The 24,466-nt window shown below is 39.0% G+C and overlaps 1 protein-coding gene across 10 annotated transcripts in view; it reads right to left on the bottom strand.

Moving 5' to 3' along the window:
• The window catches only part of INO80D (INO80 complex subunit D), a 92,662-nt gene that overhangs the window by 22,712 nt on the left and 45,484 nt on the right, over positions 1 to 24,466 (bottom strand). For all 10 annotated transcript variants that reach the window (XM_063712991.1, XM_063712995.1, XM_063712992.1 and 7 more), the window contains exons 6-8: positions 11,733 to 11,957; positions 3,376 to 3,485; positions 1,312 to 1,445 (exon numbers count right to left, since the gene is read on the bottom strand). In XM_063712991.1, the coding sequence (XP_063569061.1) occupies positions 1,312 to 1,445; positions 3,376 to 3,485; positions 11,733 to 11,957 (469 nt within the window). The remainder of the gene's footprint in view (positions 1 to 1,311; positions 1,446 to 3,375; positions 3,486 to 11,732; positions 11,958 to 24,466) is intronic.

The raw sequence follows: 24,466 nt of genomic DNA on the forward strand, positions 1-24,466 counted from the left end.
TTGGCCAATTTCTCCCATTTGGAACAGCTGTATTTACCCAATGGCTGTACCCCCATTGTATCTAGGAAGTAACTACCTTGCTTTTGATTTTACAGGCTCATAGGCAGAAGAGACTTGCCTTGTCTCAGATGAGACTTTGGATTGTGGACTTGTGAGTTAATGCTGAAATGAGTTGAGACTCTGGAGGACTGTTGGGAAGGCATGATTGGTATTACAGTGTGAAGATATGCTATTTGGGAGGTGCCAGGGCGGAATAACATGGTTTGGCTCTGTGTCCCCACCCAAATCTCATCTTGTAGCTCTCATCATTCCCATGTGTTATGGGAGGGACCTGGTGGGAGATGACTGAATTATGGGGCAGGTCTTTCCTGTTGTCTTTCCTGCTGTTCTTGTAATAGTGAATGGGTCTCATGTGATCTGATGGTTTTACAAATGGGAGTTTCCCTACACAAACTCTTTTTGCCTGCCGCCATCCATGTAAGATATGACTTACTCCTCCTTGCCTTCCACCATGATTTTGAGGCCTCCCCAGCCACATAGAACTGTGAGTCCAATTAAACCTCTTTCTTTTGTAAACTGCCCAGTCTCAGGTATGTCTTTCTCAGAAGCGTGAAAATGGACTAATACACCAGTGAATCACACACATTGAGACTGAGGTCCAAAAAGGCTGAATCCTTAGCCCCTAGTTATATACCAAGCTGGTGGCAAAGCCAGGATCACAGGTTCCAACTATGAAGTCCTGGTCTAATACCCATTCCCTCACCCTGAGAATCCCTGAAAACTATAACATGTTTATAGAGGGCAGGAAGTATCTCACTTTCTAGTACATAAGATACCTAGGAAAGCATCTTGCAGTAACTGCTTGATGGATGAAAACAATAAAAAGGAACTTATTTTAAATGATTATATAATTTAGCTATTTCTCGAATTCAAATCTGTCTCTTCTCCAAATTATTCTGAATTAATTAGGATTTATGATAACTAGCATTAACTAAAGCAATAATTACGTTCAATAGATTTCTAGAAAGTCTGGGCCTTCAATTGAAGTTTTATCAACTATTCATGACATTTGTAGAATTGTATATAAGAAAGCAAAAATTTAGAGACATAGGAACAAAGACAGTATTTAGAAATTCTGCTATGTATAAGATACATATCTTAAGGTAATAAAATGTATCTTAAGGGAATAAAAATCCTGTCTCAAAACTTGTTTCAGTGATTTATATACATACATAGTTTGTGCTAAGTTATAAAATACTTCCTACGGTGGATAGCTATGAAAAGTTTGAAAGCCTCTGTTGCAGAACTTACCATTTTTTTGGCATGTTCTTCACACAGAGGTGTCTGATGTATAATGTCAAAAACTGGCACAGAGCACTGCTGTCCATCTGCAAACTTGGCTGTGCAACTTGAGAAGAGCTGCTGAGAGTGGTTCAAGAGGATATCTGGGTTTTTTTAAGTTAGGAATAAAATACACTGAAACTCTAATTTTTCAATTTCTATATAAAATTTGCTTGTTCCCTTACATTTCATAAGTACAAACTTTATTATCCATAATATAAACATTACCCATATCAGTACTAGCTCAACTACTGATATGGGAAAATAACAGAATTTATCAGATGACAACTCTGAAGGACTCTATTTTGCTAATGGGACCCTGACACCAGTCTCCTTAATGACCATTCTGAACCAAATTGTGTTATTTGGAAAAGCAGGGCCATTTCCTTCTTAACATGTGAACTCCACTTAAAGTTCCACTTAATGTATTTTGTTTTGTTTTTTGTTTTGAGATGAAGTCTTGCTCTGTTGCCCAGGCTGGAGTGCAATGGCACGATCTCGGCTCACTGCCACCTCCACCTCCCGGGTTCAAACAAGTGATTCTCCTGTCTCAGCCTCCCGAGTAGCTGGGATTACAGGCATCTGTCACCACATCCAGATAATTTATTGTATTTTTAGTAGAGACAGGGTTTCACCATATTGGCCAGGCTGGTCTCGAACTCCTGACCTCAAGTGATCCACCTGCCTCAGCCTCCCAAAGCGTTGAGATTATAGACGTAAGCCACTGTGCCTGGCCAAAGGTTTTCTTTTTTTAAACAGCTCTTAAAAGGAAAATTTTCTGCCTATGATACTTACCAAGAATAAAAATTTAAAGATATAATTATTAAAAACTCATCTTTCCAAATTTGAATATTTTGCTTCACATTTCCAGCAACAAACTCAAACTCACAACTTATGAAAAATTACTTTTAAATCAAAACTTCACTATTGGCCAGGCACAGTGGCTCACACCTATACTCCCAGCACTGTGGGAGGCCAAGGTGGGTGAATTTATTGAGCCTCAGGAGTTCAAGATCAGCCTGGGCAACAAAAAAGTACAAAAATTAGTCAGGCATGTTGGTGCATGCCTGTAGTCCCAGGTACTCAGGAGGCTGTGATACAAAGATCACCTGAGCCCAGAGAGGTCGAGGCTGCAGTGAGCTGTGATTGTGCCACTGCACTTCAGCCTGGGTGACAGAGTGAGATCCTGCCTCTAAACAAACAAACATGAGCTTTACATCATCAATATTTTTAAGCACTCATACTTTTAGCTACTACATTTCCTTAACACTTACCTTATATCTATTAAGTACCTTTGTGTTTTTCCTTTATGGTTTTTAGGTAAAACTATAAAGCCTTTATTACATAGAAAGTGCTGCTGAACAAGCTGTTCCAAGAACAGAAAGGAGGGCAACAATTAAATAGATGGTAAAGATAAGTAATTGCTGCTATTTTTACATGCTACCTGATTTTAAATACTCAATAAAAGTCACAGCAATAAGATTTCATCACCAACCTAAAGCTCCTTAACATAGGTTTTCTTCAAGTATACTTTAAAAGAGATCTTCTTTCCTAGGCAGTGATGTTTGTTAGCTTTCATTCATTTCAAATCAGCACTGTATTCATTAAAAAGAGTACACTAATCTAACAGGAAAAAGTTCTATAAAAGTGTAAAACTGTGTAACAGTCTTAGAAGACTAAAAACAGATTTTAAATAATGTGATTTTATTTTTTCCATTAATGAGTGTTATAACTCCTTCTTACAAGCTACCAGGAACCACCTGAGGGACCAGAATTCTATTAACAAAATATAATTAAGTGACAGACACTGGAGGAACCTGCTATTTGCTATCAATTTTGCTTATTTTTTGTGATTTTTGAATAAAACAAGAAAAATTATTCAGAGGACATCATGAAAATTATGTTAGATAAAATTATTTTAAACATTAAACAGTTATGGTTTCAAAAGTCATTCACTTGATTTAAAAATGAAATATACAGCCCCAAATTAGGTAGTACTTTTTCAATACACATTCCATTTAGTTGAAAGGATACGTTGGAAACAATGTCTGGTGAATGGAAGGGCTTTGTTAGCGCACTGTTCACCCTTCATGGTTCCACTGCATGCTGCTGGTTCCACCTCCCTCAGCTTGGTCCGGCTTATGCTAAGGAAAGAAAAACACAAAATTAATTTTTTTTAAATGCTTTAAGAATCCAGGGTAGTTTTTCAACATGATGTCACAACTCTGTAACACTCTCATTATAATATCTATAACATCTACAGTCACTAAATAAAATGCAAATGTGATTTAAAGAAAGACTGTATTACAATTACCAATTGTGTTATTTCCCTAATCTTCTGACATTCAAAGCAGATAATTACATCACAATATGTTTGCAGTATGTCTGGTTTTTTTTTTTTAAGTGATGTTTTATTTCCCTTTTCTTCACAAAGAGGCAGTAGAGAAAAATGATGAAGAACATGAGAGAAGAATCAGATGGACCTGGTTTTGAATCTCAGCTCTCCCTCTTACTAGCTGTGTGACTATGGGCATGTTGCTCAGCCTCATTTAAGCCTCAATTTTCTCACCTGTAAAGTAGAGACAATGAGGTACCTTGAGCTGGCAGGGTTGTTGGGAGCATAAAAGGATTAAGCACATCTAAACCACTTATATACAGTATATAGTATTACACAGTAAACAGTCAGTGGTTGTTAGTCATGACTATGATTATCGCCACCATTAGGAATTGATTGCCTTATGCTACTAAACCCATAAATCTGCAAAAAAATCTTCATCTCATACATGGGGAAGAGGATACTGATATGCAGAAATGGCTGAGTGGCTTTTATCCTCCAAAGTGAACTCACTTTAGATCTATTTTTTAAACTTTCTATTATATGTGCAATCCATGTTTCATTATTTAAATTTTATCTCCACTTTGTACACTTAATGTTTAAATATTTTAACTTATTTAAAATCTTATGAATAAGCAATGCATTCACATGGATCCATAAAAAAAAGAAAGAATGCTAGGCAGTGAAGAATCGACTTCTTGCCCTTGCCCCCTAATTTGCCAGCCCCCACTCCCTCTATAATATGTATTCATTTTATTAGTTTGCAGATCCTTCCAGTTTCTTTACACAAACATATAAAAACACAAATAAATAACATTTAAATTCTTAGAAGTGGGCCAGGTGCAGTGGTTCACAACTGTAATCAGCACTTTGGGAGGCAGAGGAGGGCTCCCAAAATCAAAAAGGATCACTTGAGCCCAGGAGTTTGAGACCAGTCTGGGCAACATAGGGAGATCCCCATCTCTATTGAAAAAAAAAAAAGAAAAAGAAAAAAGACAATTCTTACAAGTACAAAACCTGTCCTATCTACGTGACTCTATAAAGCATCACAAACCATTAGGCCTTTACAAGTCTGAGTATGAGGAAAAAAATCTACTTAACGTACTGAGTTCAAGTCAGATATCACAAACAAAAAATCTTTTGAGTTGTTTGTTTCTAGTATCTTTCTCAGGGTTTCAATGGAACTACTGACACTAATTAGGTAAGGTCACACAGAATCTAAATTACATATGAATTTACACAAAATATAAACACTTCTACCGTAGTTATTAATTTCATATAAACTGTAAACACTGTTTATATGTCCATGGTGTTGCCTTAAAACCTGCCTTAAGTAAGATTTCTGTAAGATTTTTCAGGATTATCAGAGTAGGGAAGTGGATCATCATAGAACTAAACAGTTTATTCCTAATAGTTTATCCTTCGTTTCTTTAAAAAGTTGTTTACATTAAATTTAGCCCTATAAAAGGAATATATAATTTCAAATAAATAAACCTTTACTATTCTGGCAGCTAAGCTCAAATTCTCTTGTTCTAGATTTAAATAGAAAGGTCTCCATATTAAAGGGATACTTCTCTTTTTTTATTTTGACATGGAGTTTTGCTCTGTTGCCCAGGCTGGAGTGCAATGGTGCGATCTTTACTCACTGCAACCCTCACCTCCCGGGTTCAGGTGATTCTCCTGCCTCAGCCTCCCGAGTAGCTGGGATTACAGGCACCTGCCACCATGCCTGCTTAATTTTTTATATTTTTAGTAGAGACGGGGTTTCACTACTAAACCCCAGCCGTTGGCTGGGCTGGTCTTGAACTCCTGACCTCAGGTGATCCACCTGCCTCAGCCTCCCAAAGTGCTGGGATTACAGGCATGAGCCACCACACCCTGCCTGAATGGATAATTTTCATTAAACACTCTAATAAACTGCTCAGCTATCTTCAAAGACTAGTGTACAATACATTCTCTCATTTTCTTTATTCTAAACTTACAAAATAACTATTGGTTTCATTTTTTAAAATTGCCTTATGTTTCAATAACCCCATGGACAAATTAAGGTAAAAATGGCCAGACACGGTGGCTCACCCAGTAATCCCAGCACTTTGGGAGGCTGAGGCGGGCAGATCACAAGGTCAGGAGTTCGAGACCAGCCTGGCCAACATAGTGAAACCCCGTCTCTACTAAAAATACAAAAAAAATTAGCTGGGTGTGGTGGCCGGCACCTGTAATCCCAGCTACTCGGGAGGCTGAGGTAGGAGAATCACTTGAACCCGGGAGGCGGAGGTTGCAGTGAGCTGAGATCACACCATTGCACTCCAGCCTGGGCAATAGAGCAGAACTCTATCTCAAAAAAAAAAAAAAAAACAAAAACAAAATTAATGTGAAAACGCTTGATGTAATGTTAGATATATTTTATTATCCAAATAAGCCCAACAAACAAAGGGAATTACCAAAACTTTTTCATGTTTTTCATATTTAAAAAATCTACTACAGGATTCCCTTTGACATGCCCTATTGCATCCCCCATAAATAATGATGTTTCCATACAAACATTAGTCACTGTATGATTGTGGGCTGCAAGATACTTAATTTGGGTCCACATATTTGAAGCTATTTCAATGGCTTATTCTACTTACTCATCAATAAATATGACAAAGTTATTTGATAGGAAAAACTAACATTATTTAGCATGTATACAAACTATATTTTATTTTATTGAGAAGGAGTCTCCCTCTGTCACCCAGGCTGGAGTGCAATGGTGCAATCTCAGCTCACTACAACTTCTGCCTCCCGGGTTCAAGCAATTCTCCCACAGCAGCCTCCCAAGTAGCTGGGACTACAGGCGCATGCCACCACACCCAGCCACCATGCCTGGCCAACGAACTGTATTTTAAAGGATCCAGGCCGGGCGCAGTGGCTCATGTTTGTAATCCCAGCACTTTGGGAGGCCAAGGCGGGCAGAGTACCTGAGGTCAGGAGCTCGAGACCAGCTTGGCCAACATGGTGAAACCCTGTCTCTACAAAAAATACAAAACAATTAGCCAGAAGTGGTGAAAGGTGCCTGTAATCCCAGCTACTTGGGAGGTTGAGGCAGGAGAACAACTTGAACCCGGGAGGCGGAGCTTGCAGGGAGCTGAGACAGCGCCATTGCACTCCAGCCTGGGCAACAAGAGTGAAACTCCATCTCAAAAAACTAAAAAATTAATAAAGGGTCCACATTAGAAGGTAGCCATTAAACTTTTAATTTCTAAAATATGTAATGCCAACCTTTTATGTATCTTTTTTTGAAACTAGGGCTTTAATACCAAAAATATCAAATAGAGGGCGGCATGCAACTAAAAGGTGACTTTCGTGAACCTCGAATATAATGTAATATAAAAAGCTGCTGGCCGGGCGCAGTGGCTCATGCCTGTAATCCTACCACTTTGGGAGGCTGGGGGAGGCGGATCACGAGGTCAGGAGTTCATGACCAGCCTAGCCAACATAGTGAAATCCCATCTCCACTAAAAATACAAAAAATTAGCCGGACATAGTGGCACGTGCCTATAGTCCCAGCTACTTGGGAGGCTGAGGGAGAAGAATTGCTTGAACCCAGGAGGTGGAGGTTGTGGTGAGCCAAGACTGTGCCACCACACTCCAGCCTGGGCAACAGAGTGAGACTCATCTAAAAAAAAAAAAAAAAAGTTGCCAGTCACCAAAGAATGATTATGATACATTGTTACATGATTATCAGCGAAGCACTGGGCCATAAACTTTTCACTAATCATGGGTGACACAACCGAATATCATCAAATCAATCTGAAAACTATAACAGGGTCCATTTTGCTGTTTGTTTGTTGTGGCAGTTATCATTAATGTTTTTTAAATATCACTGATGTCAGTTAGGAAGATGTTCTGAAAACAACCAGTTAAGAATTGTAGATATATACAGTTTTCCACACAAATACCAAATTTTCCCAAACTCATTGTATAGTCTCTTACATCTTTGACAAGATCAGAATAATATACTGGACTCAGCATATACATTTACATACAAATTGGTTCATGCTGGACAATTCTACTAAAAGTAAACATTTGAAAGCATTATATCATATAAATGTTAGTTATCATTATTTTATAACCTGTGTCAAACTGAGTAAATTCCTTCAACAAATAGAGAACAGACCTGCATTTATTCAATTCTATTCACTCGTTCATCAATACTGCAGATTTAGGAACAAACTTTTTCCTGTTCTCATGGAAATTACTGTTTAGCATGAGAGACAGACTTAATATAGGTATAAAATTCTACAATTAAACAGAGTACAGAGCACAGTAGGCATACACAGTAGAGGGAACCTAACATAGTCCAGGGAATCAGGGAAGGTATCTCTAAGAACATAAGTCTCTGAGTAAGCTGAGACCTGAAGGATGTTCTAGAACAGATACTAGATCTAGAGGACTGAGAGGTCTAGGAGTCAGGCAAGATGATTTGGGTGTAAGGGAAGAGTAGGCTGCAGCCATTACATATGGTATATTAGATACTTCAAACAACTCTAACCTGTTCTACTTCTAGAAAACTCTTAAGGGCACAGTGCATCCATGTGATATATGCAACTGAAAATTAGGTCACTTTATTACAACAAATGAAAAGCAAAATACACCACACTAAAATAAAATATCAAAAAACAGGTATATAAGTAATATGACCAACAGCTACAAAATAAAGGTTATATTTTAACACTTTGATTTATTTACCTTTTTTTTGTTTGAGATGGAGTCTCGCTCTGTCGCCTAGGCTGGAATGCAGTGGCATAATCTCGGCTCACTGCAACCTCTGCCTCCTGGGTTCAAGCAATTCTCCTGCCTCAGCCTCCCGAGTAGCTGGGACTACAGGTGCCCACCACCACACCCAGCTAATTTTTGTGTTTGTAGTAGAGACAAGGTTTCACTATGTTGGCCAGGCTTGTCTTGAACTGCTGACCTCGTGATCTGCCCACCTCGGCCTCCCAAAGTGCTGGGATTACAGGCATGAGCCATCGCACCCGGCCAACACTTTGTTTTAAAACCTTTTTTTTTTCCTTCAAGTGACTTATGATCATTACATAAAAATGAGACTGTACAAACTAAGAATATTTTCATTTTATCAATAATGCCACCATCTAGAGATATTCTGGTACATAAATTCCTAAATTTTTTCTCTATATATATACTAAAAGTTGTCATATGAAAATATAATAACTGGCCATGCATGGTAGCTCACGCCTGTAATCCCAGCACTTTGGGAGGCTGAGGTGGGTGGATCACCTGAGGTCAGGAATTCCAGACCAGGCTGGCCAACATGGCGAAACTCCATTTCTACTAAAAATACAAAAAATTAGCTGGGCATGGTGGCGGGCGCCTGTAGTCCCAGCTACTCAGGAGGCTGAGGCAGGAGAATTGCTTGAACCCAGGAGGCAGAGGTCGTAGTGAGCCGAGATCGCACCATTGCACTCCAGCCTAGACAAGAAGAGTGAAACTCCATCTCAAAAAAAAAGAAAATATAATAACTAAAAAGTGTGAAATAGGCTGGTCCATATGCAGTGGTGTTTACAAGTAATTTATCACAACCAGTTACAGATTTCTTTGTTCCTTCTCCGCTCCCACTGCTTCACTTGACTAGCCTTAAAGGAAAAGACATTTTAAAAATGTGTGAAATAATAAATAATAAACTCAATAAAGAAGCTGGCCTTCTATCAGGAGGCTGAGGCTGTAGTGATCCGTGATTACGCCACTGAATTCCAGCCTGGGCAACAGACTGAGACCTTGTCTGAACAACAACAAAAAGAATCAGAATTTGAACTTTATTTCCTTAAAGCAAGAAATGTTTTGAAATTTTTTTTTTTTGGAAGGCAGTCCCGCTCTGTCGCCCAGGCTGGAGCACAATGGCGTGATCTCTGCTCACTGCAACCTCCTACTCCCAGGCTAAAGCCATCCTCCCACCTCAGCGTCCCTAGTAGCTGGGACTACAGGCGCACGCCACCACACCTGGCTAATTTTTCTATTTTTTAGTAGAGATGGGGTCTCATCACGTTGTCCAGGCTAATCTCGAATTCCTGACCTCAAGTGATCTACCCACCTCAGCCTACCAAAGTGCTGGGATTACAGGTGTGAGCCACTGCACCCAGCCATGTTTTGAAATTTTAAAATTCAATTTAGTGCTTTAAATGTGTATTTCAGTTAAAAGTAATAACCGGGCAGGGGCAGTGGCTCATGCCTGTGATCCCAGCACTTTGGGAGGCCAAGGTGGGCAGATCACCTGAGGTCAGGAGTTCAAGACCAGCCTGGCCAACCTGGTGAAACCCCATCTCTACTAAAAATACAAAAATTGGCTTGGCATGATGGCGGGTGCCTGTAATCCCAGCTACTTGGGAAGCTGAGGCAGAAGAATCGCTTGAACCAGGGAAGCGGAGGTTGCCATGAGCCAAGATCGTGCCATTGCACTCCAGCCTGGCTGACAGGGCAAGGCTTCGTCTCAAAAAAAAATTAAAAAAAAGAAAAATAGCCATAATTAAAATATATATAAAAAACAAAACTCTGTTATATAAATATGTATTTATATATACACAACAGATACTATATATGTTTTATATATATAACAGATATTTTATATTTTTATATATAACAATTCCATAATCAGTTTAGAAAATATAACTTTGCATTTTTTAAACATTTTATAGATATAAACTAAGATATTACTGTACTAAGGTTTTCACCATTACCACCAAAATGGTAATATGCCAAATTTCTAAAATATCAGATAACTCTACATTTCTGATATACAGATTTTCATGAATGGAATATTATGTAAACATTATAAATCCTGTTTTCAAAAGAATCTTGAAGAACATAGGGAAATGGCTATGGTATACTCTTGAGGGAAAACTAGAAAACTCAAATTATTGTCATGAGAATGTCATTAATTAATAATTAAGAATTAATGTCATGAGAAAGTGGTCATAATTCAGTGATAAATGGAAAAAAGCATTTATGGAAATAAATGAAAATAATATAGATAACATGATTTCAATTTTGCTTTTTAATATAAACACATGGCTCACTGGAAAATTTATACACACGCACGCGTGCACGCGCGCGCACACACACACACACACACACAGAGAAAGACTAGAAGGAAACAGAATCAAAACGTTAACAGTGCTCATTCTCTCTCTCATGAATGGCAACAGGAAGATTTTTCCCTTCTCATTTGTGTATTTTTTAAATTTTCCACAATAAACAAGTATCTGCATTATAAACAGAAGGAATTTTTTTCTTAAAAAAATTCAATGTAATAAAATACTTGCACAAATAATCTGTGAGGTAATGTAAATATTAATAGAAAACACACTGAAAAGGCCAGCTACAGTGGCTAACACCTCTAATCCCAACACTTCGGGAGGTAAAGGTGGGAGGATCGCTTCAAGCCAGGAGTTTGAGACCAGCCTAAGCAATATAGCAAGACTCTCACCTCTACAAAAAAAAGTTTTTTTAACTAGCTGGGTATGGTTTCACATGCCTATAGTCCCAGCTACTCAGGAGGCTGAGGTAGGAGGGTCATTTGAGCCCAGGAGTTTGAGGCTGCAGTGATCTATGATCGCACCACTGCACTCCAGCCTGGGCGACAGAGCAAGACCCTGTTTCTAAAAACAAAAAAACGAAAACCAACACTGAAAAGAAACTAAAATAACACAAGTAAATAAACATAAAATACTACTTTTGTAGTTAAAAATCTATAAATGTTACTTTTAAATAACATGAAATTTCTAAGCATTCTATTTTTTTTAAAGCCAGGTAACATTCTCAAATCTTCAATGAATAAATTCTAATCAAACTTCAGCAAAATTTTAGTAATGCTTTATTTTACTGTTAGCTCATGGCAGTATTATTTTGCCACCTGTAGCACTTTAACAAAGCAAGAAAACCAAAACATAATGCTTAAATGTTTGGGACTTAGTGGTCATCTCCCACTGTGCCTCAACTATCCTCTCACAAAATAAAGCAAGCAAACTGAGTCCCTTAAGAATAGGTGTGCTGTGGCTCTAACCTGGTTCGACTGCATGCAGCTCTCCGCAGTTCTTGTATTAACTGACCAGTGCATTCTGGTTCTTTACTGGCCGCCTGCAGCAAAGCTTTCCTAAACGTATGCCGGCATTTCTTTTGACGAGATTCTGCCCGCTCCAGGCGGCAGAGGTGCTTATATTTCTGCTGAAAGTAAGTGCAAAGTTGGGTCACCCTGGAGCTCCTACTCTCCGCATCATCATCATCTGACCTGGAAAGTGCAGGGAGAGAAATGAAAAACTGATTACACATTAGGCTCGTTTTAGACAGGGTAAACGAGAATTAGGAAGTGTGGCTGAATGCACAGGTTTAAAACTTTTGTGGCATATGAGCACATACTTCACACAATTAGAGTAAGAGAATTCCAATAGAGCTGAAATAAGTACAGTATTTCAACAATAAGGACAGAGTTAATCCAGTGTTTTCAGAAACAGCCTTCTTAGCCTGGCATCAGTAGACAATATACCAGTGTCTTCTAAATTTTAAGTGACTAGAGACTCCAGAAAAATTCATTTCTTTAACTTTACTTACTAAAAAGGCTGAGTAAATGACAAGACAGTTATGAGGAAACACACAGCATAATTTCATAAAAGATAGGTCATACCAGAAATAGGGCAGTGAATTCTAACAGTTTATTATCTCAGAGCTGCCCTTTTAAACATTCTGGTTTTTAACCACCTTTTTCTTGCTAACCACCTAAAGAAATTTGGTTGTAGGGATCGCATTAATTCTACCACGTATTTTTTTTTTTTTTTTTGGAGATAGTCTCACTCTGTCGCCCAGGCTGGAGTGCAGTGACGTGATCTCGGCTCACTGCAAGCTCCTCCTCCTGGGTTCACGCCATTCTCCTGCCTCAGCCTCCTGAGTAGCTGGGACTACAGGTGTCCACCACCACGCCCGGCTAATTTTTTTGTATTTTTTAATAAAGACAGGGTTTCACCATGTTAGCTAGGATGGTCTCGATCTCCTGACCTTGTGATCCACCTGTCTCAGCCTCCCAAAGTGCTGGGATTACAGGCATAAGCCACTGAGCCCGGCCTTCTACCATGTATTTTTTTAACTATGGAAGTATCCTAAACAGCATTTAATAAGTCAGGGATTACATAAAGGATTTTCCATCACATGCTAATAATGTGATTAATTGGTGTCCTGGCTGAAATGCTATGTGGAAGTGATGCTGTGCTGAAGGAACATCTAAGCTCAACAAGAAAGAGTGCCTTTTTAGCAATGTCTACCACCAGCAAGGTTTAAAAAGCCACTTTTTTATGGAACAAATGTGATCTTACTTTTTACCGTTAGGAATAATGCACACTGGACTTGAAAACTGACCTGCTATTTTAGCTTCTTTCTCTGCTATCATAAGTAAATACCACACATGTGACACCATGGACTATATATTCTCTTACTAATCTTCTACTATTCATTGCTTGGTTTCTCTTAAGTGATATTATTATTCTTTCCTTCAGCATAGCCTATAACAGGCTACTCTATAAACTTCTACTTAGTACCTCTCCTAAGAAGCACATTCTCGTCAGTATAGTTTTTACTACACATCTACAAATTGAAGGACTTTACTTCAATATTTTCATTTATTCAATATTCAACATTTACTGTGTATCTATTATGCTCAGCACTACAGAAGAGAGACCAACACTTCAAAGAATTTGCAATGCAATTTGGACAAGATAAACACTTCCCAAAAGTTAAAACAATTCAAAAAAGAATAAAAACATAACAAAAACAGTGGGACAGACAGGCCAATGATTCAAATATCTGACCACAAATCAGAAAAATCTGTGAGCACTTTAAAGTTTCAGACCCCTAGGAACTACCCCAAATCTACTGAACCAGAATCTCCACGGTATAGGACCCAGGATTCTTCATTTTGAATTTTTCCCTGACCTCTGACAGCAGGTCTACACTTGGGAATTCTCGTAGAGCTAGCAAGTGTGACAAATATCTTTCACACAAGACAGAAAACAGTAAAGTACCACAACAGAGGTCAGAGCAAGGTGTTACTGAAGTTCACTGGAAAGACAGCTGGAAGGCCCGGGTACAGTGGCTCACGTCTGTAATCCCTGCAATTTTGGGAGGCCAAGGTGGGCAGATCACCTGAGGTCAAGAGTTTGACCAACACGGCAAAACCCTGTCTCTACTAAAAATACAAGAAATACCCAGGTGTAGTGGTGTATTCCTGTAATCCCAGTCACTCAGGAGAATGAGGCAGGAGAATCACTCAGGAGACTGAGGCAGGAAACTGAGACCACGGCAGTGCACTCCATCCTGGGTAACAGAGCAAGACTTTGTCTCAAAAAAAAAAAAAAAAAAAAAGACTGCTGGAAGTAAAGAAAGGCTTTGCAGAGGAGGTGACAGCAGAAATGAACCCTGAAGAAAGAGGACCTCACACAAATAGAACACGTAAGCCAAGACACAGAGATAGACAGGATGGTGAACAGCAAGAATGTAAGTAGCTTGGTGTGGCTAAGGTAAGGGGTCTGTAAGGGAATAATGATAGGTAAGGTTAGCTTTCTAGACCTAAATGTCAAATTAAAGAGTTTAACCTTTATTCCACAGGCAAAGCAGAAGACCTGTAATTTTTTAAATTTTGCACTCCTAACTGCTAAGCTTTGTAATTGTTAAGAAAATACAATAACAGAGGTGTGCCATGACAATGATTACAGTCAGCAGCAGATATAAAATAAACAGAAGAAGAGAAAGAAGAAGGCACTTAAAAAATTACTGTAAATCTCCAGCAAAGAGATAACAAGGATCCATGCTAGGATGGAAGGAGCAGGACCGGAGATCATGAGGCAGTCTGCATGTATAAAGACAAGCTTTGTCAGCTGGCAAGGACCAGGGAAGGGACAATAAGCAGGCAGCAGTTTCCACCAACAAAGACTGGAAAGGACAGTAACATCATGTATAAAACAAGGAACTAAAAATATTAAAAAATTAGCTTGGTATGGTGGTGCATGCCTGTAGTCCTAGCTACTTGGGAGGCTGAGGCAGGAGAATCACTTGAACCCAGGAGGCAGAGGTTGCAGTGAGCCAAGATCACGCCACTGTACTCCAGCCTGGGTGACAGAGCAAGACTCCATCTCAAAAAAAAAAAAGACATATAAGGGGCAGTATCATAAGTGAACTAACTCACTTTGGTGACTCAATATGAAGGATTAGAAAGTCAATGACTCAATGGCTTAGAATATGCATAACTAGGAAAACAGAAGTCTCATTCATAGAAAAAGGAAATGGAGAGGAAAGACAGGTCTTAAAGGGAAGGTAAAGCTTGGGTCGATAATCAGTTGCCAAAACTGTTATTTTAAGAAGATGCACCTGCGCCCCTGCCACTGCTATCACCACCTCAGTGTCCCCTGGCTCCAGGCCTGCTCTTAGGACAGCACCGCCACTGCTGCATGGCCCTGCCTGCCTCCTGTGCTGCGCAGCCCTTGTGGGTGCCCCAGATGATGCTTTACCCCTAGGACTGGCTTAAAATAGTGGAGTGATCATCATGGCCGATGAGAGGCAGGACTGGATTGCAGCTCCAACTCGGACAGACAGAGCAGAGTGCAGAGGCTTGCACAGTGAATTTTATCTCCAGAACAACTGCAAGAACAAACCAGGAATCCCGAGAGGACCTACAGACCCTCTGAAGGAAGTGAACTGATCCTGCAGAATCCGGAGACACTCCAAATACCGTGAGTGCCCAAACTGCAGAAGTAGGAAAGGGAGATCCTCCGCTCCGAACACACACCCCTGCTGGGGAAACTGAAGGTCTAGTTTGCAGAAGTTTCCGACCTTACCTGGAGCTGAGTCAATTTAGAGAGCTGAGCAAAATACCGGGGTAGAGGAAGCAGCGGGAAAGGCTCTGGGAGCTCACTAGGTCCCCAAGCAGGTCATTCCTGCCTGGTATCACAGAGATCTTCCGGGAGGGCAGCCAGAGGCATGGGGAAAATGCCACAGGGAGAAGGAAATCTCCAGCTGAAGTTTGTAACAATTTGAACCTGGCGAGAAGCCTCCTGGCCAGAATGTGGGGAAGGCCACAAATCGTCTATACAGACACCACAGGTGGGGAAAGAACCAAAGCCCCTCTCTTTCGCAGCTGGGAGGCAGGTAGCCTGGGACAAGTTCTCAAGCCCTGCTCACCCACTGCCTGGAAACAGACTGGGGCTATTAGGTGGGGCATGGTGGGAGTGAGACCAGCCCTTCAGATTGTGTGGGAGCTGGGTGAGGCCTATGACTGCCGGCTTTCCCCTACTTCTCTGACAACCTGTGTGATTCAGCAGAGGCAGCCATAATCCTCCTAAATACACAACTCCATTGACCTGGGAGCCTTTGCCTAGACACATTGTCATTAGGTTATCCAAAGTTAAGATGAAGGAATCAATCTTAAGACCTGTGAGACAGAAGCACCAGATAACCTATAAAGGAAAACCTATGAGATTAACAGCAGATTTCTCAAGAGAAACCCTACAAGCTAGAAGGGATTGGGGCCCTATCTTCAGCCTCCTTAAACAAAACAATTATCAGCCAAGAATTTTGTATCAAGCAAAACTAAGCATCATATATGAAGGAAAGATACAGTCGTTTTCAGACAAACAAATGCTGAGAGAATTCACCATGACCAAACCACCACTACAAGAACTGCTAAAAGGAGCTCTAAATCTTGAAACAAATCCTGGAAACACATCAAAACAGAATCTCTTTAAAGCATAAATCATACAGGACCTATAAAACAAAAATACAAGTTAGAAAGTGAAACAAAAAAACAAAAAACGAAAAACAAAAGTACACAGGCAACAAAGAGCACGATGAAAGCAACGGTACCTCATATTTCAATACTAACATTGAATGTAAATGACCTAAATGCTCCACTTAAAAGATACAGAACCGCAGAATGGATAAGAACCCACCAACCAACTATCTGCTGCCTTCAGGAAACTCACCTAACATATAAGGACTCACATAAACTTAAAGGCACAGAAAAAGGCATTCCATGCAAATGGACACCAAAAGCAAGTAGGGGTAGCTATTCTTATATCAGACAAAACAAACTTTAAAGTAACAGCAGTTAAAACAGACAAAGAGGGATATTATATAATAGTAAAAGGCCTTGTCCAACAACCACAGAATAAGCATTCTATTCAACAGTGCATGGAACTTTCTCCAAGATAGACCATAGGCTAGACCACAAAACGAGCCTCAATAAATTTAAGAAAATTGAAATTATATCAAGTACTCTTTCAGACTACAGTGGAATAAAACTGGGAATCAACTCCAAAACGAACCTTCAAAACCATCCAAATACACGGAAATTAAATAACCTGCTCCTGAAAGAGCTTTGGGTCAAAAACACAATCAAGATGGAAATTTAAAAATTCTTCAAATTGAACGACAATAATGACACAACCTATGAAAACCTCTTGGATACAGCAAAGGCAGTGCTAAGAGGAAAGTTTATAGCCCTAAACGCCTACATCAAAAAGACTGAAAAAGCACAAACTGACATTCTAAGGTCACACCTCAAGGAAGTAGAGAAACAAGAACAAACTAAACCCAAACCCAGCAGAAGAAAGGAAATAACCAATATCAGAGCAGAACTAAATGAAATTTAAACAAACAAAAACATACAAAAGATAAATGAAACAAAAAGCTGGTTCTTTGAAAAGATAAATAAAATTGATAGGCCATTAGCAAGATTAACCAAGAAAAGAAGAGAGAAAATCCAAATAACCTCAATAAGAAACAAAACAGGAGATGTTACAACTGATACCACTGAAATACAAAAGATCATTCAAGGCTACTATGAACACCTTTATGTACATAAACTGGAAAACCTAGAAGAGATGGATAAATGGATAAATTCCTGGAAAAATATAACCCTCCTAGCTTAAATCAAGAATTAGATACCCTGGAACAGACCAGTAACAAGCAGCAAGATTGAAATGGTAATTTAAAAATTACCAACAAAAACCAGTCCAGGACCAGACTTATTCACAGCAGAATTCTACCAGACATTCAAAGAAGAATTAATACCAATCCTTTGACACTATTCCACAAGATAGAGAAAGAAGGAACCCTCCCCTAACTCATTCTATGAAGCCAGCATCACCCTAATACCAAAACCAGGACATAACCAAAAAAGAAAACCACAGACCAATATCCCTGATGAACACAGATGGTAAAACCCTTAACAAAATATTAGCTAACCGAATCCAACAACTTATCAAAAAGATAATTCACCATGATCAAATGGGTTTCATACCGGGGATGCAGAGATGGTTTAACATAAGCAAGTCAAGAAATGCAATATACCACATAAACAGAATTAAAAATAAAAATCACATGATCATCTCAATAGATGCAGAAAAAGCATTTGACAAAATCCAGCACCCCTTTATGATTAAAACTTTCAGCAAAACTGGCATACAAGGGACACACCTCAATATAATAAAAGCCATCTATAACAAACCCACAGCCAACATAATACTGAATGGGGAAAGGTTGAAAGCATTCCCTCTGAGAACTGGAACAAGACAAGGATGCCCACTCTCACCACTCCTCTTCAACATAGTACTTGGAAGTCCCAGCCAGAGCAATTAGATAAGAGAAAGAAATAAAGGGCATCCAAATCAGTAAAGAGGAAGTCAAACTGTCACTTTTTGCTGATGATCTGATCGTTTACCGTTGAAAACCATTAAGACTCCAGAAAGCTCCTAGAACTGATAAAAGAATTCGGCAAAGTGTCCGGATACAAGATTAATATACACAAATCAGTAGCTCTTCTATACACCAACAGTGACCAAGCGGAGAATCAAATCAAGAACTCAATCCCTTTTACAATAGGGGCAAAAGAAAAATAATAATAATAAAATACTTAGGAATATACCTAACAAAGGAGGCGAAAGACCTCTACAAGGAAAACTACAAAACACTGCTGAAAGAAATCATGGATGACACAAACAAATGGAAACACATCCCATGCTCATGGACGGGTAGAATCAATATTGTGAAAATGACCATACTGCCAAAAGCAATCTACAGGTTCAACATAATCCCCATCAAAATACCACCTCATTCCTCACAACATTAGAAAAAACAATTCCAAAATTCATAAGGAACCAAAAAACAGCCCACATAGCCAACACAAGACTAAGCAAAAAGAACAAATCTGGAGGCATCACAATACCTGATTTCAAACTATACTATAAGGCCACAGTCACCAAAAAAGCATGGTATTGGTATAAAAATGGGCACATAGACCAATGGGACAGAATAGAGAACCCAGAAATAAACTCAAATACTTACATCCAACTAATCTTTGACAAAGCAAACAAAAACAAAGTGGAAAAAGAACACCCTTTCAACAAATGGTTCTGGGATAATTGGCTAGCCACATGTAGGAGAATGAAACTGGATCCTCTCACCTTATACAAAAATCAACTCAAGGTCAATTAAGGACTTAAATCTAACACCTGAAACTATAAAAATTCTAACATTGGAAAAACCCTTCTAAGACATTGGCTTAGGCAAAGAGTTCATGACCAAGAACCCAAAAGCAAATGCAGTAAAAACAAAGATAAATAGCTGGGACATAATTAAACTAAAGAGCTTTTGCACAGCAAAAGAACAGTCAGCAGAGTAAACAGACAACCCACAGAGTGGGAGAAACTCTTCACAATCTATACATCTGACAAAGGACTAATATCCAGAATCCACAACGAACTCAGACAAATCAGTAAGAAGAAAACAAACAATCCCAATAAAAAGTGGGCTATGGACATGAATAGACAATTCTCAAAAGAAGATAAACAAATGGGCAACAAACATATGAAAAAATGCTCAACATCACTAGTTGCAAATTTGATTTGCAGGGAAATGCAAATCAAAACCACAATGCAATACCATCTTACTCCTGCAAGAATGGCCATAATCAAAATATCAAAAATCAGTAGATGTTGGTGTGGATGTGGTGATCAGCGAACACTTCTACACTGCTGGTGGGAATGTAAACTAGCACAGCCACTATGGAAAACAGTGTGGAGATTCCTTAAAGAACTAAAAGTAGAACTACCATTTGACCCAGCAATCCCACTACCGGGTACCTACCCAGAGGAAAAGAAGTCATTATGCAAAAAAGATACTTGCACACACATTTATAGTAGCACAATTCGCAACTGCAAAATCATGGAACCAACCCAAATGCCCATCAGTCAACGAGTGGATAAAGAAACTGTGGTATATGATGGAATACTACTCAGCCATAAAAAGGAATGAATTAATGGCATTTGCAGTGACCTGGATGAGATTGGAGACTATTATTCTAAGTGAAGTAACCCAGAAATGGAAAACCGAACATCCTGTGTTCTCACTGATATGTGGGAGCTAAGCTATGAGGACCCAAAGACATAAGCAAGATACACTGGACTTCAGGGACTTGGGGGGAAGGGTGGAAGGGGAGCAACAGATAAAAGACTACAAATAGGGTGCAGTGAATACTGATCAGGTGATGGGTTCACCAAGATCTCACAAATCAAGAGCTTACTCATGTAACCAAATACTACCTGTACCCCAATAACCTATGGAAAACTGAAAAAACAAAAAAGATGCTATTACTGCAGAATGGAAGGACTAAATCAGTGCTTCTCAAGTTAAGTGTGGAAAGACGCACTTGGATGCTGAGGCACGTTACATGATTATACGATTTTCTAAAGCATATTCATAATTTCCATACTTATTTTATCACAGACCAGTAACAAGCAGTTTGCAGACTGACACAGGTCCACAGACCATCCCTTGCAAGGACATAATTTAGAACATCTCCAGGATGCTTCCCACTTCTAAGATCAATGACATTAATATTGCAAACCTGGTTGCTGATGAAGAGTAGAGAACTGAGAAGAGAAAGGCCAGTTTCCCTTCATTTAGCAGTGACAAAACCTGGCACCTAGTGCATTCTCAGTATGTGTTTGTTTCCTTCCTTCTTTCTTTCCATATCTGTGAAATGAGAGATACACCTGGCCTACCTCCCAAGGTTGTTAAAAAAAAAAAAAAGAAATGATACCTGTGAAGTAACAATATAAATACAGATATTGTTATTACTAAAATGCTATTAATAACCCTAAATACAGAGCAGCAAATTCTACACTTGATATTCTAAGATTCCAGGCTTGTCCATAATCTCAAGGCATGCCATGAACTTCTCCAAGTGAAATTCATTTTAATTTATTTTATTAAGACAACCAAACAGCAAAATGGTAATACCTCTAATAAAAACAGGAGAATCAGAAAGAGGCATACATATTAAGAAAAATAATGAGTTTAGTTTTAGAAATGCTGAATTTAAGGTATTGGCCAAATATGCGATGAGAAATATCCAACGAGCAGTTCAAACTCACAAGAATCGTTAGACATGAGTAAAAGATTTGGGAGTCATTCACAAAAAGATAACAAGTAAACCCAGTTAGAATGGCTATCATTAAAAAGACACTGTTGGTGGGAATGTAATTAGTACAGCCTCTATGGAAAACAATATAAAGATTTCTCAAAGAAGTAAAAATAGAACTATAGAACTACCATTCAACCCAGGCAATCCCATTACCAGGTATCTACTTAAAGGAAAATAAGTCAATGTATCAAAATGATACCGGCACTCATATGTTTATAACAGCACTCATATGTTTATAACTATTCAGAATAACAAAGAATGGAATCAACCTAAGTGTCCATCAATGGACAAATGGATAAAGAAAATGTGTTGTATGTATACATAATGGAATGCTATTTAGCCAAAAAAAAGAATAAAATCATGTCTTTTGCAGCAACATGTATAGAATTGGGGGCTTATTATAAGTGAAACAAGCAAGGCACAGAAAGACAAGTATCACATGTTCTCACTCATAAGTGGGTACTAAAAAACATGTTCACATAGACGTAGAGAGTGGCGTGATAGACGATGAAGACTCAGAAGGGTGAGTGGGTGGAAGAGGGGATGATGATGAGAAATTGGTTAATAGGCACAGTGTATGTCATTCAGGTGATTGGTACCCTAAAAGCCCTGACTTGATCACTACACAATCTATGCATAACAAAACTGCATATGTACCCCATAAATGTGTACAAATAATATGGAAATAAAATTACTAGTCATCTGTTTTATTCTATTTTGATCTGTGTATTAGAATATTTGTGGTATAAAGATGAATAAATTGTGTTCTTTGACCTTGAGGGTAAAAAGGGGTACCTGATAAAACTTTTAAAAGAAACACTTAACAGCATATGGTAGTTTAGATACTCTAAGAGAACTTGCCATTCTAAAGCAACTATAGACTAGGTAAAATATATTTATGAATGCATTGTTGGTCCCAATAGGAAGTAGAGATCTCTTCCCCTAACTGCTCATCAAAAAGTAAATAAACAATAAATAGAAAAAACTTGGGCCAGGCACAGTGGCTCACACCTGTAATCCTAACACTTTGGGAGACCCAGGTGGGAGGATAGCTTAAGCTCAGGAGTTCGAGAGTGGCCTGGGCAACATGGTGAAACCCATCTCTACAACAAAATGCAAAAATATAGCCAGGCGTGCTGGTGCGCGCCTGTAGTCCCACCTACTCGGGAGGCTGAGGTTGCAGGATGGCTTGAGCCTGGAAGGTCACTCCAGCCTGGGTGACAGAGTGAGACCCTGTCTCAGAAAACAAACAAACAAATGAACTCAAAACTGAAGCTAAAGTTAGAAGCAGAGAAAAAAAGAGAGGAGGTAGGCTGATTTCAGAGTACTTGCTGATATAAAGTATCATCCCAACAAGATAACGTAGCTAAATTTGAGTTTCCAGGGTAAGTCCAGAACCTAAAAACCAAAGATTACCATGCAAATGAGTAGGCAAGCCACTTTGTGTGACAAAAAGAAAAAACACATTAAATGATAGACTCATACTTACAAGGACCCCGAAGGTGGGACTTACGACATACAGAATATAAAAGTTGTGTAAGAAAGGTACAAAGGGGCTGGGCGCGGTAGCTCACCCTGGTAATCCCAGCACTTTGGGAGGCCAAGGAGGGCAGATCACCTGAGGTCGGGAGTTCGAGACCATCCTGACCAACATGGAAAAACCCCGTCTCTACTAAAAATACAAAATTAGCCAGGCGTGGTGGCGCATGACTGTAATCCCACCTACTCGGGAGGCTGAGGCAAGAGAATCACTTGAACCCGGGAGGCAAACATTGCGGCGAGCCGAGATTGCGCCATTGTACTCCAGCCTGGGCAACAAAAGCGAAACTCCATCTCAAAAACAAAACAAAAAAGAAACGTATAAACGATGTTCCTGCTACAGCTTAGGCTCTTGGTTTTGGGCTCAGTGGCATGGTCCCGGAATTTTATTTAATAAATAAACTCTTACAAATGAAAAATTATTTGCTGGGCGTGGTGGCTCACGCCTGTAATCGCAGCACTTTGGGAGGCTGAGGTGGGGGATCACCTGAGGTCGGGAGTTCGAGACCAGCCTGACCAACATGTAGAAAGCCCCTCTCTACTAAAAATACAAAATTAGCTGGGCATGGTGGCACATGCCTGTAATCCCAGCTACTCAGGAGGCTGAGGCAGGAGAATCTCTTGAACCCGGGAGGCGGAGGTTGTGGTGAGCCGAGATCATGCCATTGCACTCCAGGCTGGGCAACAGAGAGAAACTCCATCTCAACAAAAATAAAAATAAAATAAATAAACAAATAAATTATTTTAAACCAAAATTCCATGGATATTTTACCCAAAATAAAGGAATCAAGGCAATTATGTCCATCCTCACTATTTCTATTCAATAATTTACTGAAGATCTTAGCCAGTGCATAAGGCCAGAAAAAGCAATACAAGGCATAAAGATTGGAAGGAAGTAAAACTGTCCTTATTAACCATGACATGATTGTTTACAGAAAAAATCATAAAGAATTTACCCAAAAAAGCTAGAATAAGTAAATTTTTCAAAATTGCAATACATATTGACAATTCCACCTAACAACTATTTCTACATATAAGTGGCAAGCAAATGAAAAATAAAATCATAAAAACAATTCAGTTTACAACAGCATTGAAAGCAAAATATTTTGAGATACATTTATATAAAATATATGCAAGACCTTCATACCAAAACTTTAACACTAATGAAGACAATTTTAAAAGACCTAAACTAGAGCAGTATCCCATATTCATGGATTGGAAGACTTAATATTGTTAAAATGTCACAAATCAACTTATAATAAAAACCACAATCACAATAGTATTGTTAGTGGAAAATGACAATTTGATTCTAAAATTTGTGTGGAAATAAAAAACACATAGAATAGTCAAAATAATTGTGAAAAATGACTAAGTTGTAGGATTCAAACCACTGAATTTCTAGAGGTACTCTATAACCACAATTAACTAAGTAAGTAAGTCTGGAAGTGGCCTAAAAGTTTAAAAATTAATCAATGGAACAGTAAAGACTTCAGAAATAGGTTCACACCTAATATGGTTAATTTTGTCACAAAAGCAAATAAATAGGAAATAAAAGTATTTTCTACAAATACTTTTGCAACAACTAGATATCCATATAAAAGAATAAACTTTGGCCAGGGGCAGTGGCTCATACCTATAATACCAGCACTTTGGGAGGCCGAGGTGGGTGGATCACCTGAGGTTGGGAGTTCGAGACCAGCCTGACCAACATGGAGAAACCTCGTCTCTACTAAAAA

The sequence above is a fragment of the Pongo abelii genome, chromosome 11 (genome assembly GCF_028885655.2).
Source record: "Pongo abelii isolate AG06213 chromosome 11, NHGRI_mPonAbe1-v2.0_pri, whole genome shotgun sequence".
NCBI classification, from domain to species: domain Eukaryota; kingdom Metazoa; phylum Chordata; class Mammalia; order Primates; family Hominidae; genus Pongo; species Pongo abelii.